This window comes from Pygoscelis adeliae, unplaced genomic scaffold (assembly GCF_000699105.1).
Source record: "Pygoscelis adeliae isolate BGI_AS28 unplaced genomic scaffold, ASM69910v1 Scaffold95, whole genome shotgun sequence".
In the NCBI taxonomy this organism is placed as follows: Eukaryota; Metazoa; Chordata; class Aves; order Sphenisciformes; family Spheniscidae; genus Pygoscelis; species Pygoscelis adeliae.
In genome coordinates, this window is record NW_008824869.1 from 1,105,287 (window position 1) to 1,120,118 (window position 14,832).

At 43.6% G+C, this 14,832-nt stretch overlaps 1 protein-coding gene across 3 annotated transcripts in view; it reads left to right on the forward strand.

Moving 5' to 3' along the window:
• NFATC1 (nuclear factor of activated T-cells, cytoplasmic, calcineurin-dependent 1) overlaps positions 1-14,832 on the forward strand; it is a 108,187-nt gene that overhangs the window by 35,211 nt on the left and 58,144 nt on the right. For all 3 annotated transcript variants that reach the window (XM_009324473.1, XM_009324474.1, XM_009324472.1), the window contains exons 3-5: positions 1,285-1,487; positions 4,642-4,814; positions 7,071-7,211. In XM_009324473.1, the coding sequence (XP_009322748.1) occupies positions 1,285-1,487; positions 4,642-4,814; positions 7,071-7,211 (517 nt within the window). The remainder of the gene's footprint in view (positions 1-1,284; positions 1,488-4,641; positions 4,815-7,070; positions 7,212-14,832) is intronic.

Sequence of the window (14,832 nt, forward strand, 5' to 3'; positions counted from 1 at the left end):
TTCTTAATAGCATCCCTGCTGCCAGATGGTAAAAAAACTCCGGAGAGATAGGTCTTACGTTATTATGAAGCCACAAATTACTTTTTAAGACTTAAGGAGAGTGAAAGCAAGCAAAACACAAATATTAACAACATTTGATACAGGTTTCACCACTTGCTTTCAGCTTTATTTAGCTTTGGACTTGCATGCTCCGTAAATTAAAACTGTTGCTCCTCACCAAATTATGATCAGTGGTCTAATTTTGATCTATCAGATTTAGTGATGGTGCAGTGATGGTGGATAACTCATGCCCAAACCCACCTGAACCATTCGCAGAGGAAACTAAACCTACAACAAAGCGAGCAGGTTTGCTCTACGATGGCACATCTCCTGGGACAGCCCACCTTGCCCGCACTCCTCTCTCCTATAGTTGCTGCATCCTCCCTTCCCTTGGGATGGGGCTTCGTGGCTATCTACTGCGAGATAAATATTTTTGTGAAACTAATTTCCCAGCATCAGGCGGCAGTGTTAACCAGAGGTTGGAGCTGTCCCCAGACACCTCCACCCGTGGTCTCCTTCGCACCAGTGTGAACCCAGAGTAGCTTCTTCAGGAGATGGTGGGGATGAGGCCAGACCCTGCTCCTGCTCCGTCCCCAGCCTGTGGCAGAAATAACTCTGGTTGTCATCAGAGCGGTCACTGTAACATGGATGAGGTTCAAGTCAGGCCCAGTAGCTTCAATGAGATTTTTGTGCGATTATAACAAGAATTTGACACACATGGTGAGCTACTAGTCATGTATATGTGATCTGTCTCCACGCTGTCCCAGGAGGTATTCACCAGCATAAAAATCAGTTAATGAGGGGACGTGTCCCGAGCAGCAGCCTGCTGCTGCACGAGGGATGACCTGGGAAGCGCGGGGATGGATGAGCTGTGTCCTTTCCACTTGCAGGCTCCATTGGTTTTGCCACCCTCAGTACTGGGAGGGAACATTGAGTTCATTGTGTTTTTTTGCTGAATGCCACGGCAGAATTTATGCAGAGTTTTCTGTGGACGTAGCGGGAGTGCTCAAAAGCTCACCCCACCTAAAGTGCCTCAGGTCCTTTAGGGTAATGAGACATTTTCTGAGTGCACCTTTTTATTGTACCAATATTACGTTACAGGAAAAATGGAAGGGGGGAACTTAACACATAGCACCTGTCACAAGTTCTCTCCTTGAATTAGGCTCTCCTGCTTATAAAAATTTAATTGATTCCTAGCAGTTTATGTGCATGGTGCTCAGTGGGCGTTTTCTGTTCTCTTGCCAGCTACATGGTTACTTAGAAAGCGAGCCGCTCACGCTACAGCTGTTCATTGGGACTGCAGACGACCGCCTGCTGCGACCCCATGCTTTCTACCAGGTTCATCGAATCACCGGGAAGACCGTTTCTACCACCAGCCACGAAACAATACTTTCCAACACCAAAGTCCTGGAAATTCCACTTCTTCCAGAGAACAACATGAGAGCAATGTAAGACCCAGGCACCGTATCTGACTCCTAGCAGTTTCCTCTTGATTGCTCCGCTTGATTTCTTCTGTGTTGCTTTTTATTTTTTTGTACACAATTTTCCTTTTTTTTTTTTAAAGGTCTCTCTCTAATAGTAGGTTTTCACAACTTTGCCCCTGATCGGCTTAACAACAAAATGAACTTCACAAATATTTATGACAACTGATGGCTTTCATTCTAGAGTTTCAGCCAATGTGCTTATTTGCCATTTAAAATAAGTATCTCAGTTACCAAGCTGTAAATATCTCCTACCTCAGCTCCTGCATTTAGTTTCTAAATATGACACCTCTTGCTCCTATACGCACTAGCACAAGGAACAGGGCCTATTAAAATTTATCTTTGGATGTCAAAGGAAACTCTTAGAGAGCATTTCCAAGTACCCTAGTGTTCTATTGAGACGAATAAAACCACTCATTTCTTACATAATAAAAATCAGCATTTTTCATGGCATTAGTTTAGAAGCAAAGCTTCTAGAACTAAGAAGGTGAGTAAAGGTGATACAACTTACAGACTGGAGTTACTAAACTGGAATAAGTTTAGTCCTATGCAGAAAAGCAGGCACGGATGTCTAAGGATCTCTGAATTAGCAGGAGTCTGAGTGATAATTAAGTGCCCCGTAGGTCCATTACACGCGGGTAAATTTCATTACAGGACTATGAATAAAGGGTCAAATATCCCTCTGTGTATGTGACATACATGAGACCCTCCACATTATTTAATCCCGTCCTCCCTGCCCACCTCGTTCGAATGATCCTAGCCCTTATCTGAGTTGTCTCCCCCCTCCTTCAAATGATCCTAACCCTTATCTGAGGCGTCTTGCCTTGGGAGGAATTTGTGTGTGCTTGCATGCACGTACATCTCTCGGTGTGTGTATAAATGTGAATGTGTTCATATTTGTATGTGGATGCATGCACCTTTGTGCGTGTGTATGGGGAGATAGAAAGATAAGTAGGTAGATGGACAGAAAGCAAGCAAGAAATCCTGGCCCCACCAAACCAAATACCATGGGAAAATCCCAGGGAGCTTACTAAAATCACAATTTCACTCCTTCTTATTCATAGTTTTTCATGCCTTAATGAAGTGAAAAATGATACCAGACACCTGAAGTCCTTCCGCGGGTAGTGGTTATTAGAAGCTGGCTTGCAGTGTCATGTACAACATGCCCCAGAGTGCCTCACGTAAATAGAAGAGCTAGAATGTGTTTAGCTGCATTGCCAGCCAGGCTTAGGGCGATCACTCAAGACCTGAGGACCTTTGTCAGTGCATTCTGTTAAAAGTCATGACAAGCCTGCAAAATTATTGGCCCCATTTGCTGTCGTCGTAAGCTGGCATGACTCCATTGAGGTTATTGAAATTTCAACAATTGGTACCCCCGCAATATTTATTTGGTCCTTTATATAACATTTTGAATAACATTTTTGGCCATCTAGAAACATTATTTCTGTTTCGATCATATTTCTCCCTAGAATAAAGGTAGTTGCACAGTTTGGGAGCCAAGCTGAATATTTTCGTGATATGCCTGCCAGATCATAGTAGAGCTCTCTCAAGAACCACCAACAATGCTTTGGCATATGTAAGCCTTACACGTCAGTAGTCTGAAACCTCCTGTAGCACTAACAATGAATTGAAATTTGGAGCCAACGACTTTTCTCACACATACTTTGTGTATTCAGGCCTTGGTTCAGTGAAGCACTGACTCTTGTCTGCACATTTAAACTTTTGCACGTATAACTACTCCTATTGACTTCAGATTTTAATGTCCATGACTTTACAAGCCTGAATTCAAATGCTTTTTCTCCTCTGAACTTTATTGGCTCTGAACTAATTGCCATTAAGTACTTTTTGTTTGTTTTACAAGTGTTGCTATAGGAGAGACAATATTAAGAACCGCACTGTTTCTTCCGTATGTTATGGATCTTTGCGTAGAATTTTGACATGGGTACAAATATTTCATAATTCTTATGGCTTCACCTGCTAATATGCATTGTTGAGAAGCTTTAATACTTTCATTAGTTTCTTTGATCGTATCAGCAAGGGCCTTTTTGTTATTCTGAAAGACATACTTTAGAAAAAATGTAGATCAAAACCATGCTGCCATAATTCTTGTTTGCAGTTTACTTCAGAACAGAGCTTCAAAGATCTGGAGGTGGAATTAGACTCTTTGAATGCAAAACAAAATTAAACTATGCATATTCAGTGTAGTAAAATGATGCCAGAGACCAGTACCCAGAAGAAACTGCCACGTAGGCTTTGTAGTCATGCCAAAGCAGAGGTATTTTTGCAGTGGGTTTTTGAGTGCGTATGTTTATATATCTTTTGTTCTGGGAACTTCCTCTATTGAAATTTGCTTTGACAAAAATCCTGACTTGTAAACTCATCCAGGAGAAAACCGAAGTTAAAAAAAGGAGAGAAGGGTCAGAAATAGTAATAGTTCTACCTGACGAAAAGCACGTTTTTCCCTAATGTGGAGGGAGGACTCTGAGTTTAGGTATTTTCATGCAGAGCTTCAGCTCAACACTCAGCTTGGATATATTTCCAACTCATTTAAATATAAAAACATTGACAGTAGAACTGACCTCAGGGGGAGCTGTGCTCATTAATGAGCATTTTCAGGACTTTGCCCTAGAATAAAAATCATGTCAGATTTTTCTCCAAGTTAGCTGTAACAAGTGAAATCGTAAGTAACTTTGCGTTCTAGGTTAGTAACACTTTGTGCACTACCATCTCATCCCACTGACTTTTCTAGTCTTACTATTTCTTTGGGCTTTGGTTAATCTGTAAGCGCCATCCTTACAGGATGTGTTCGAGAGGAAGGATCTTTCAGATTTTCTTCCTCTGGGAACCGAAGTAACATCCTAAATTTGTGTGCTCAACAGTAGTAGCAGCTACTGTTACAAATAGTAACAGCTACCTGTTACTACAGATAGCCCCAAATTAGCTACTTGCAGATGCAAGTACTAGGCTTAACAAAGTCTGCCATGTTCAGCCTGGTCATTGGGTTGTGTCTGACTCAGATTTTTAAGAAGGATGTATAGGAGAGAGGGAAGATATTGCACGGTCTTGTCTTTTGAAGTCTTCTTGAAATGAATTGAATTGCTCTGTGTTTCCTTTTGGGTAGCATCGACTGTGCTGGGATATTAAAACTCCGAAACTCTGACATCGAGCTGCGCAAGGGAGAGACAGACATCGGTCGAAAGAACACACGTGTGCGGCTGGTCTTCAGGGTTCATATCCCCCAGGCCAATGGCAGGACACTCTCCTTGCAAGTAGCCTCCAACCCCATTGAGTGCTGTAAGTAGCAACAAACATCCTTCTCTTGCTGGGTATTGTGCCACCCCACACACAGTCTTTGTCCACTGACATGCTATACATTGGTTTTGCTTTACCTGTCTAGTTGGTGAACCTTAATCTGCTTTCCAAAAGCACATGGTTTATACTGAAGACAAAAAAAATGTGTAGCTTTGTGCATTGATTTCTATAGGAAAGAACAAAAGTAGAGTGCACTTAAACTAATAGTAGACCTGAGAGTGACAAGGCTTTTTTTTCTGGTGACTCCCTGTCATACAGGTAACTGCCGTAGGAGTTTTGGAAAACAGCTATTGTGTCCTTTTCACTCTCTGTCTCCCCATCATAAAGCAAAAGCCAGCAAACAAAACCCCAACCTCTTTGATGCGGAGCTAGCAGTATACTAGAGCTGACGCGCTGGCACAAGCTGCCTGCGGCTTCAGAAAACCTCCAGAAACCAGGTTTCCGCACTGGGGTCTCTTTGATTGAACAGACTGCTTTTTATCAGATACACTGGGGCACCTTCCAAAGACACCTCTATCATTCTTGCTCCATAAGCCTCATCAGCCTCCCACACACAAAACAAAACCTTTTTGCTTCGTGTAGCTTCAACACTCCAGCACAAGTGGTGAAAATTGAATTTCAGTCTAACTCCCATGGCTAATTTGGTCAGCTGGATGGACCGAAGCAGTTTTTCAAGGTTTTGGTGGATTCCACAAAGTGGATCTTTCTGATGGCAACAGGGTAGGGAGTAACTTAATATCTGGTGGATAAGTGGGGGGTGAGCTCTAGGGGTGGGGAGCAGAGGGGATGGGGAGGAAGGCTTGACCATCCCTAGCCCTGTGCGTGCTGGAGGGTCGTGTCCGCCCTTGTCCCTGTGTCATTGCCAGGCTGGAGTCCCACACAACGTGTCTGGCAGGTCCTGGAGTGTATCAACATTTGATCTCTTGGAGGCATGGTGCTTTTTCAGGGATCATTAGTAGAGAGGCTGTAGGAAAGAGCATCCCTGCATTCCTCTTCCAAAAGCAGTGGCATTTAGACCAACAGTGATAGCTTCTCTCCTTCACAGTCATTCATTTAAATAAACAAATGAGCATTGGCAGCGGGAAGGGAGTTACATTAAGATAAGCCTATGTTATTTATGAAGAATAGCAGAGCCTTCTGCTATAGCAGGTAGACTGGCATAAAGCCCTGTCTTCTGTCCAGGATATGTATGAGATGAACAATTTCCCCTTTGTTTCTTATTCAGAGCAAGTTCTAGGCTAACAGGCAAAGCAAAAAATGTGAGGAGTCATGGTTTCATCCTGCTCCTGTTGAAGCTGATGAGAGCTTTTCAATTGCTATGTAGCAGGATAAGGCACAATTTAAATATATCCTGAACGGGTCTGTGCAAAGGTGCCAAGCTCAGGAAGCCAGTAAATTTGTATCAGTGAACTGCAGTTTTGAGGGTTGTGTAACGAGCAAAAGCGTGGTACGTGCCTCCTGAAAGGAGCGGAAAACAGGAGAAAAAATAAAATGCTAGTGTTATTTCCAGTGGAGAATGTGGAATAAGCTGGTGCCAAAAGCTTCATGCATCTCTTAGTGCATGTGACAGCAGGAGAAACCATGTAATCTGGATAAAATGTCACGTCATCCCTTGAAGCACAGCCACGCTCGCTCTGTGTCCCAGTTGGGAGGGATAAAATATGTGCCACGAGAATACCGGATTCTGTTTGCATGGATCCACGTGTGCTTTGGCACTCAGGTGCTGGTGGAAATACACTGTCTAAACTGTGAACTTCTGCTGGATCACGAGGCCTATGGCTGCTGCTGCTGCAAGACAGTTTGCAGAATTGACAATACAGTGTTTAGTGACTGAAACACATTTTGGACATGGATGGTCATCTTGTCATGTGTGTCTTGTAAACACACGGCATATATGTTATAGATAACATAAGAGAAAATTATTTTAAATAAACGAATTTCAATTAAAATACACTTTTTGATAGAGTACAGATAAAGCTGAGTTTTAAAACAGCTTGTTCTTTGTGAGCCTTTTGAACCTGTACTGCTATGTTTGATAACCCTATTGTTTACGATCAAGGCGCTTGAAAACCAACCATGTTTCCTGCAAACCTTCTGACCTTTCTTTGTTTCTATATCAAACACAGCTTAGCTTATGAGGGTAAGCATTAAGTTACTTACTAATGCAGTATTTACTTATTTTTGTGTGTGTGTTTGTGGTTGCTTTTTTTTTTTTTTATCGTCTTTATAACTCTCCAGCTCAGAGATCTGCCCAAGAACTGCCTCTGGTGGAGAAGCAAAGTACTGACAGCTTTCCTGTTATTGGAGGGAAAAAAATGATACTGACTGGCCATAACTTTCTGCAAGACTCCAAAGTCATCTTCGTGGAGAAAGCACCAGGTATGTCTTTTCAATCTAGACTCCGGTCTGCCTTTTTTCCCCTGTTTTAAAATCTCTGCCAAATGATGAAAGCATAAATACGGTAATGACATTTTCTTCTGCATGTAATATGTTTTCCATGTCACTTGGCAAAGCTGTGAAAGTGATCTGAGCCATGCCTAGTGCTGAGGTTTCACACTATGGCAGGTGTAGTTATAGGTAGGCAATAGCAACACTGAAAGTCGAAGTTGGGCATTTGTTTCTGTAGCAAACCACGGCTATACTGGGTAGGACCTGTGAAAGGTGTTCAGAATCTCAGGTGGCATGTCTCTGTAAAACCCGCAAGGTGGTGCATCTTGTTAAACCGTTCTGTAATTTGTGGAAGAGGGAGTGGTGTTGCTGATGATGTGTATATGCACGTGTGTCTCCTTCTGTGGCAGCCGAGACCGGTGGCATTTACAATCCGCTGGCTGAGGAGGACTTGCAGCGTGCACGCATTCATTCGAAGGAGATATTTCTGGTTTACCTTGAGGACTGGGGAAGGACTGCCGCCGGCTCCCCCCTTGCATGGCAGTGCTCCTGCAGTGCATTGGTGGTGGGACTGGTCCTCCCAGGGAAGGGTCCCCGACCAGGCTGAAGCAGGGCAAGCGGCATGGGGTGGGAGCTGGGGCTGGAGCAGGAGGTGTCTGCAGGAGCGGTGGGTCACAGGGTGACAGTGCATAACACACGTGAAAGCCCCCATGGGAAAAGGTGGCGGGAGTGGACCTGTGAGTCAAAGTCATGCTCTGAAATGAAATCGTTAAGGGTAGTTTTGAGTCTTGCTTTGGAAAGGGTTTCCGTGGTGCTGGCACAAGCTACGGATTCCTCAGCTGCGGGCTGAAACCCTCCCTGAACTTTAAACTGTCTTGGGCGCTCCTCAGGCTGCCAGTGCTGGCTTTGATGCTGCGCCCGTTTAACCCTCCATGTCCACGAGGTTCCCACGCCATTTCCCTGCCCAGGGCTGCTGCCGGCAGCGCAGGAAGCCGGGCTGCAGGAAGGGATGGGGGGCGAGCAAGGGAGGCTCTGGAGGCAAAGACATCTGCGTCGGCACGAGCTCAGCAGGCTCAGAAGAGCAGAAGACTTCCCTGAAGTTCCCCGCTGGAGTCCTGGGTTGGTGAGGTTTAAGCTACCAAAAGTGCGCGTGGGGCGGAGGTAACACCCCGGCTCCTCGGCGAAAGCCAGTCAGTGCTGTTCCTGTGACCCACAAGTGCCACGCAACGCGCGGTCAGGCTGTGGCCGTGAGATGAGCAGAACACCCTTCTTGTTTCTTAAAAAAGTTAAAAAAAAAAGGAAAAAAGGTAGTATCGCAATTAAAAAAAACCTGGACTCTGCTCTTTGCGTAGCGTGAGGGGAGGGAAGAATTTGACTGTCTACTTCATATTTAAACTTCCTTCGCTGCACAGAAGTGGGTTAGTGTGACATGTCAGGAATAAAGTCCTTGATCTGTCTCATTACAGGAAGGAAACCACATTAAAAGGTGCTTTCCTTCACACTTATTTTCTCTCCTTTTCCTTTACTGAGTTGGAAAAATTTTGAAGTATCGTGTCCCAAAGGATTATGATGCTGATGCTACTTGCCCACCAGCAGGTACCACAGTGTGGATTTGGACACTGTCTCCCTTAGCATTAAGTACACCAAAAGCAGGATGTTCACTGTATAGCCTTAAATTACAAAAATGCAAAACGGGGCTAGCCCTGTACTTCTTAACCAGACAGATACCTCCCTCGAGCAAAAGGAATTTGACGCTGCACAAAGACAGCATACAGATAGAAAATAATTTATATAAGTGACATATTTTAAACATTGTGAGAGATGAAGGAGTGTACGGCTGCACACTGGGTGTGCTGATGAGGAAGAAAATGATTAAAAGGCCTTGCCTGTCACCCTGAAAAACTGATGAGGTGACCTCCTTGAGTGCATGGGTTGGCAGGATGGACCAGTGCAGGAGTGTCTCTTCTACATGAAAGGATCCTCCCGCACTCTTCCCCCTGGCATGGAGTGAGGGGCAATACTGCAGGAGTCAGACAGTGAGCTGCTATCATTGAAGAGTAATCAAGATCAGTATTAAGTCAGTATTGAAAGATCTGATCTGAAACTGTCCTGCCTGGTTTTAGTGGTCTCGCGGTAGATTTGTTGCAGTTGCGGGGCAGTACTGCCTCATGGAGGTACACTGCAGGGGCCGAGCCTTTGAAGTCGAGAGTGTTCAGCACCTCCAGGAGCTGCAATCGTGTCACTAGGAACGGCACACAAAAAACAAAGTTGCTGGCTGATCTGGGCTGGGCAATTTCTAGGGCTTCTGTGATGAGTTGTGTGCTACGTTGCCTAACAGCTCGAAGCATTGGAAACAAACAAGCGCGATGCATCATCGTCTCAGTGGCAAACTGCTCCGGCTCAATTTTTGAGCAGAGTCACTGTATTTAATGTCAAATGAACAAGCATTAGCAGCCTTCACTTTTGAAAACCAGCACACGGTGTTTCTTTCCCTTTCAGCTCTTGCATGTCTATGAAAGTAGGTCAAGACAGGGAATACCAGAATAGTTTCTCTTTCTCTTAGAAAGCTGGTTATGAACTTTTGTGATTAGCTGGAGATATTAATTAGTTTTGCTGCTGTTACCACTTTTGTTTTTTAATTTGAAATGTTAATCATGTTCCTGGTGGGTAGCAGCCAAACGCAGCTATTACAAAGTAATAGATCACAGGAATCATTGCACTCATAAAGAGAACATATCTTTTATATAAACTTTAAATATTATACTACGTGAGCTCATGTCGTCAGTCCTCACTCAGGCAGAGTCCCCAAGCCGGGAGGCAGTCTCCAGGAGCTTGTCTAATTCGTGCTAGTCTGCATACTTAATTGGTTAACGCAAGGAGTTCGAGAACACTTTTTGTTCGCCTTTCCCCCCCCCTTCTGTCTGAATAATTTCTTTAGTTCTGCCTAGTGCATTGTGGTCCGCTGAGTGTTTTTCCAAGCATGAGTCCCAAGCTCTCCGTCTTCAGGGCTAGCCCTCAGCTGTTGTAGTCTCTGGAGGAATGGCATTATCCTGGCCTCCTTTCGTGGGGAGTCTGTCTGAGCAGTGACTCATACAAGAGGGAATCCCTGAAGAATGATCAAATCAATCCTTCAGCTGGGGAGGCAGCAGCTTGGTGCTTTCAGCTTAACCCCTTACTGGCTGCTTTTTAGCCAAGAAGCATATGAAACAGAGCAAAATATACTTTGCAGCCCTGCGACTCTGCATCTCACAGAGGAGGAACGAGGCGTCCAAGGGATGAAGGCGCACTGAAAGGACCGTGGGAGGAGCACTGTGAGGACCTCCTCTGAGAGGAGAACCCCTCACGGTGTGGTCCAGCGCTCAGGCAGAAGGCACCCCTTTGGATAAATAATGAGTCTTTTCAGAAGTGGACTAAAATTTCCTCAAGCCTTTTACAGTACTGTAAAAGGTTCTCATGTGTTGAAATGAGTCCTTATTTTATGGAATTTTGGTCAATGTTTTACTGCTTGCACATCAGACCATACTTTCCAGTGATGAACAATGGTATAAAACGATGTCCAAGAAGCCTAGCAGTAGTAAAAAAGTGAATGCTGAATGTGCTTTGAGAGGTTCACTCTTGTAAATTCAGAATTTCCTTAGACTGGGGAGTCCCACGATGACTGTCTCTTACAAATTACACTAATAATTGTTTTTCTTATCTTCTTTCACTTTCTGTCTCTCTTTGTAGTCATGCTTTTCTCTTCCTGAGTTTCAAAAGGGTCTTGTGAGTCTGCGTGTCATGGTTGTTGGGTGCTAGGTTTAGGACGTCCAATACCAATCTGTTTATCATCAGAACTAGTACTTTCTAAAATATAAAAAAGTCTGCAACTTCTTACTGGCAAGGGCCCTTGATGTCTGTATGCTGGTATTCGCTGTGGAGGCAAGGTGTGCATTTTAGTTACGAAAGTGGATGAAATGAAGTCGATGTTTGTTGTCTATGGCAGGAGGTGTTTGGCTAGGAGGGACAAAATGTTTCCTGTCTAACATACGCATCTGCAAGAGCACAGATCGTGATCTGGAATTATAATAAAAGACACTGATTTATTTACTTATCTTCTAAAAGCTTTTTATTCCATTTCTAGATTATAAATGTACCAGGCAACAAAAACCTTGAGGGAAGTTCAGAAAATGCAGAGGTGTTTGGAGAATATGTTTTAAGGACTATATATCTGTCAGCTACCTTTTTTTGGTAACAGCTTCTGCAAACACTGTGTATTTGTTGTTCAAAGCTAGTTTTTTGAAGGTAATGTGAGTTACTGAACATAAAGCAGCACAAAAGCCTAACAGAAATGACCAGACTGCTGGCTCCTAGTATATCAGATTATAATTAGTGATCTATAAAACTGAGTGTGGTGGAAAAATCCTAGTTTCTCTTCACTCAGTTCACAAAATGTTTCCTGTAACTGACGAGTGGAAGCTCACTGATGAGACACAAAGGCAATATCCCAAGCACCAAAGCACAGTAAGGTTATGGGTATGTCTTCCTGGCATGCTTTAGGATGTTATGGAGTTGCCCAAGATATTTTGGGATATAGAAAGAGTCTCGCGCTAGGATCTGAAAGAGTTAATCTACCCCGAAAATTGCTCCTTGCTCAAAAATTGCTCCTTACTCCTGTAGCTAGAATGATTTTGGCACTGGAACTAGCTCAAGTATTTCTGGACTTCACGGATTTGGCCAAGTCTAGACATACCTAAGAGATCAGGTTAAACCGACCGAAATCTTTATTATTGGCAAGTTGTGATCTATGGGAAGAAATGGATATTTGGTGTATTATTATTAATTATCATTCAGTTGAGTTTCCACTAGTTAAGTTCGGGCTCCAAACCCGTTTCTTTGGTTTTGTGCTTGGTGACCAGAGCTCAAGGCAAGAGTTTTAAAGAGCAAAAAGGCAGAAATGTAACACCCAACTTCACTACAGGATTAGTTTCTCAAATAACATTGACTTTGAAATTCTGATTCTGGGCTGCTGATGTTGAGGGCCATTTTGTCCTGCTCAAAGGCCTGCATTTGAGCATACTTCTGACAAATGCCCCTCCCTGAAGATGCATCACTCTCTTTGATGGTTGTTAATGGAGTTCACAATTTGTAACACTGTATCTCTGAGTAACTCCAGGCTTACAGACTTCAATGGTTTTGAACATGTTGTTTGTTAATTACTCAGCCTTCAAGTCAACAGTGATCCTAGCACCTACACACTCTGTAACCTAACTGCACAATATCCTCAGCTATTGTGCCTAAAGCCTTTTAAACTCAAGTTCCTGAAAGACAGAGAAATAAACAGCACCTAAGCAACATTTCCTCCAGGGATTTTTCTCTTTTTGAATATTTTCAAACAATTAAAGAGTTTTTCAGATTTAGTTATTGCTTCAAACTGTGCATTCTGCTGTTGTTTTTATTTTGTTAAATGGATTTTTCTGTCAAAACTGTTCCTCTTCCCTGCTGGAACAGGTTTTGCTCTTAGAACATGAAGGTGCTGACATGGCATGGTAATAGTTATACTAGAGCAGATGAAAGATAGCTGGGTGAAATCACCAAATTTTTTGGTGTATATGCCAAAGGAAATCACACTTTTCTGTATGTATTTCAGATGGGAAAACTTACAGTTTGCCTCCCGTTAGACGTGTGGTCAGGCTTGGTCAGCTGAATGTTTGCACAAAGTAAATGTGATATGGAAAAGAAGGAAGCTGGATGAATTTAAGCGTTTCACAGGTTTTTTGTTCCTCTCAAATTTCACTCTCTCTGGCAAAGATTAGAATCAATCAGTTGTTGCTTTAAAGGTACAAATGTCAGCCTGAGAAATTCAGTTCTGTTTCCCGTATGTTGTGTGAGCAAAAGTTACCTTGTTGTGTGGCAGGTAACTCAAGTGCAGTATTTTAGCTTCAGGAGAACTTATAAAAAGTTCTGGAAAATGATATGTTGATGAAACATTTGAGTGGCACGTGGATGGAATGGATGCATGTGGGCTTTTTGGTTTGACTCAGCTACGCTTTGGAGCTCAGGGTTTGGAGTCTGTTTTGACGTGATGTGATGTGATGGAGAGACGGGTGACCTGAGTCTTGGCAGAGCTCCATTTGGTAAAAGATCTTACATTCTCAGAGATCTTTCCATTGCTCTTTCCATTGCCAGTAGCAGTCACAGTTTGGGGGGCAACTGGCCAAAAAGGGGTCATGTTTCACACTGGTAATCATACTGTAGCTCACATAATAAATAAGCAAATGGCAAAATTCCCTTTCCCCCTCTAGTCAGATGGACAGATACTACATAATTTTGTCTTTATCTGTCTGTTTATCCAAGTTCAGGACACACGTTCCAGTTGGCAGTGAGCGGTTGCACACTGACTCATGCGCAGTGAGGTTAAAAATTCTGAAAACTAGATAAACTGGAAACTTCAAAGGCATACAAGTTGGGAGCACGGAGTTCATGTGAAGGTCACTTGAACCTATTTCCTAGAGATGTATTGATAGCCGAAGGGGTTTCTGGCCACTGCCCAGAAATAGATATCCTTGGGCAAATAGTGTCATCAAATGGTGGAGTCATTTGATGGTAGAACCCTTTGACGCGCATGCAGGAGCAGTGATGTAGCTTGTAGGAAATGTCAGCACGTTTCAGTTTTTCCTGGCTGTTTAGTCTAGGGAATGGCAAAGACAGAGTGGGACAGTAGCCATACGCATGAGATGGTATCAGCGGCAAAAAGCCTCATCCAGGGTGTTGCTCTTCACAGTGAAGAATGAGATCAATCAATCACAGATACTTACTGCGGACAACAGAGAAATAAGGAATAACCATATGGTCTCTAGTTAAAAGTCACTTCTCAGTAATCCTGTAAATTTTTAATTATTATAGAAACTGTGACTGAATGCTTCAAGTTTATTCTTTCATGTCTTTGCCAGACTAAGCGTCTTCAAGCAGCTGTATCTGTGCTATCAAAGCTTTGTCTCTGAACTTTTATAGCTAGCACAAGATTTCAGATAGTTTTTACTGTTACTGTTCCAGTAGGACCCTCTGCCCAAACACATAGAAATTCACAGCCCTTGCCAGAAAGCTGAGAGTCTAATGAAGCAATCAGTGCCTAAAGACAGTAGAGGAAAGGGGTGTGGTGGGTTGACCTTGGCCGGCTGCCAGGTGCCCACCAAGCCGCTCTCTCACTCCCCCTCCTCAACAGGTCAGGGGGGGAGAAACTAAGATGAAAAAGCTCATGGGTCAAGATAAAGACAGGGAAATTGCTTACCAGTTACTGTCACAGGCAAAACAGACTCTGCTTGGGGAAAATAATTTATTGCCAATTAAAAATAGAGTAGGACAGTGAGAAACAAAGGCAAAACTAAAAACCACCTTTACCCACTCCTCCCTTCCCAAGCTCAGCTTCACTCCTTCATTCCCAACTTCGACCTCCTCCCCCCGAGTGGACAGAGAGACAGGGAATGGGGGCTGTGGTCAGTCCATAACAGTTCCTCTCTGCCACTCCTTCCTCCCCACACTGTTCCCCTGCTCCAGCGTGGGTCCTCTCTATGGGCAGTCCTTCACAAGCTTCTCCACCACGGTGTCTCCAGGGGCTGCAGGGAAATCTCTGGCC